Here is a 2,708-nt window from a genome sequence, read left to right on the forward strand (position 1 = left end):
CTGCTGGAATATTTTCACATGTGTTGAATTGCTTTAAACTTTGTGTATCTATTCCAAGGCTGGAGGAGGATGGGGTGAAGTATTACAGTTATTTCTGCTCTGCCCTTAAAGAATATTTTATAAAATATATTCATTGCAGCATGCTGTGGATATTGATAGACTGTTTCGTTAGAACTTTGTGTAAACGCAGTTGAACCTAATATTTGAGTGCTAGGTTAGTGTTTTAGTGGGACACCAAAGAGTCACCTCTCTCTTGCGAGCAGTGTTTTAGGATCTTTAACTCCCACAGGTGGTCACGGTGTCAGTGCCAGCCCCAGGCAGGCAGTGCCGCTGGGATGTGGTGCCATCTCCTGACTCACTGGGGTCTCTTCCTGCAGGAGCAGGGTTTTCCTTGGGTCTCCCATCCCAGCACTAAGCCTGACCTTGTTTAGTTTGAGGTCTGAGAGTACAGGCTGGTGTCACAGCTGCCATGTAACAGAGTAAAGAATCCCTTCAGAAATGCTGTTAGCAGTGCAACTGCAATTGGAACAAGAGGTCTTGTTTACTTCCTGCAAAATGTAAAACTTGTTTTTCTTGTTCACATCTGTCTTCGCATCAGTAATTGGAATTTTACTGCATAAAGACTGAATATTATGTTTGGTCTTATTTACAGATCTTATAGCAGAAACTTTTTGCCCAAACTTCAGTTACTTTTAACTTCCTTTCGTCCTGTTCTGTGGTGGTAGAGGTTTCATTTTCAAATATGTGTTATATGCCAAAGTCATCTTGGATTCTATGGGCCTAAGTTTTTTGTGTTCTTCTCACAGACACAGTACAATAATATAGGGTATGAATAAAGCCATTAACCAGAGATCAAGGCTTACATGTCAGTAAACTTTATAGATGCTTTCAGACATCGCAAACTTCTGAAATTCACTTTTCTTCAGTGTGAAAGTAGCTTTTTGTGGAAGAAGAGTAGTATGTATAGGAAACACTACTGTATTTTTATCTGCAATAATATATGTAGGTTCTGGGTACCTCTTGAATCTGTTATGTGATAAAAGCCTTGTAAGATTGAGATCTTTAATGTTTTTTAGCTCAACATGATGCATAAGTTTAAAACTGCATCTGTTTAAAGGGATTTATGACTAAAACTGCTTGTTTTTCTACAGAATTGTCTGGTGTTTCTCAGCTTGAAGAAGATCTGCAGTCATTATTGATCCTCTTTCTTGGCGTTACCGTTTTTGAAGTGAAGTTTGCCTAGCTTTCTAGTGTGAGCTCTCTTTGCAGACATCTTAAAAAAAAACTAAACAAAAAGAATTTTTTGATCCATAAAGTAGACAAGCTCTAGTTCTACAATGTCCAAGTCATTCCAGCAGTCATCTCTGAGTAGGGATTCACAAGGTCATGGGCGTGACCTCTCTGCAGGAATAGGCCTTCTTGCTGCTGCTACCCAGTCTTTAAATATGCCAGCATCTCTTGGAAGGATGAACCAGGGTACTGCACGCCTTGCTAGCTTAATGAATCTTGGAATGAGTTCTTCATTGAACCAACAAGGATCTCATAGTGCACTGTCTTCTGGTAGTACCTCTTCCCATAATTTGCAGTCTATATTTAACATTGGAAGTAGAGGTCCGCTCCCTTTGTCTTCTCAGCACCGTGGAGATGCAGACCAGGCCACAAACATTTTGGCCAGCTTTGGTCTGTCTGCTAGAGACTTAGATGAACTGAGTCGCTATCCAGAGGACAAGATCACTCCTGAAAACTTGCCTCAGATCCTTCTACAACTTAAAAGGAGGAGAGCTGAAGAAGGTTATGGTAGAGATGGCAGATCATCCACACGGGAACCACCATACAGAGTACCTAGGGATGATTGGGAAGAAAAAAGGCATTTTAGAAGAGATAGCTTTGATGATCGTGGTCCTAGTCTCAACCCAGTGGTTGACTATGACCATGGAAGTCGTTCTCAAGAATCTGGTTATTATGACAGAATGGATTATGAAGATGACAGATTGAGAGATGGAGAAAGGTGTAGGGATGAATCTTTTTATGGTGAGACTTCGCATAACTATCATAAATTTGACAGTGAGTATGACAGAATGGGTCGTGGTCCTGGTCCCGAGAGATCTCTCTTTGAGAAAAAGAGAGGTGCTCCTCCAAATAGCAATATTGAAGACTTCCATGGATTCTTACCGAAGGGTTATCCCCATCTGTGCTCTATATGTGATATGCCAGTTCATTCTAATAAGGTGAGTTATGCACCAGATACTTCTATTTTCCTTTACGTTGTAGTATCTGTTCTGTTTTTATCTATTTCTTTAATTATTTCTATGGCCTGGTTGCTTTTGAAATGATCTGAAAGTTGGTTTGAGAGTGAAAAAGGCACTTGGTTTATTTGCAAGGTAATTGTTGACAAACATTGTAAACCAGGGCTTTACATTAATGTATTTTATTTGCCCAGATTGCTTAACTTCAAGTCAAACAGCTATCATCTACTGGGATATCTTGTTTATATTTTACATCTACATGTTCTCTTAACCACAAACATCTGGCATTCAAGCAGTTTTGGGGTGGGTTTTGATATTTTTTTGTTGGTTTGGGGTTTTTTTTGCAGTGTATCTACTGTGCCATTCCGGAAGCTAGTTTCAGCTCTCCTCCACATCTGTCTTGATTGCTGATTTATATGTAGTTAAGATGCATTCTTGCACAGTTCTGCTTTTTCCCTGTCC

At 39.9% G+C, this 2,708-nt stretch overlaps 1 protein-coding gene across 2 annotated transcripts in view; it reads left to right on the plus strand.

The window, feature by feature from the left end:
• Positions 1 to 1,050: 1,050 nt before the first annotated feature.
• The window catches only part of MATR3 (matrin 3), an 18,045-nt gene continuing 16,387 nt past the window's right edge, over positions 1,051 to 2,708 (plus strand). For both annotated transcript variants that reach the window (XM_005429210.2, XM_031063804.1), the window contains exon 1: positions 1,051 to 2,228. In XM_005429210.2, the coding sequence (XP_005429267.1) occupies positions 1,338 to 2,228 (891 nt within the window). In that variant the 5' untranslated portion in view covers positions 1,051 to 1,337. The remainder of the gene's footprint in view (positions 2,229 to 2,708) is intronic.

This window comes from Geospiza fortis, unplaced genomic scaffold (assembly GCF_000277835.1).
Source record: "Geospiza fortis unplaced genomic scaffold, GeoFor_1.0 scaffold320, whole genome shotgun sequence".
Classification (NCBI taxonomy): Eukaryota; Metazoa; Chordata; class Aves; order Passeriformes; family Thraupidae; genus Geospiza; species Geospiza fortis.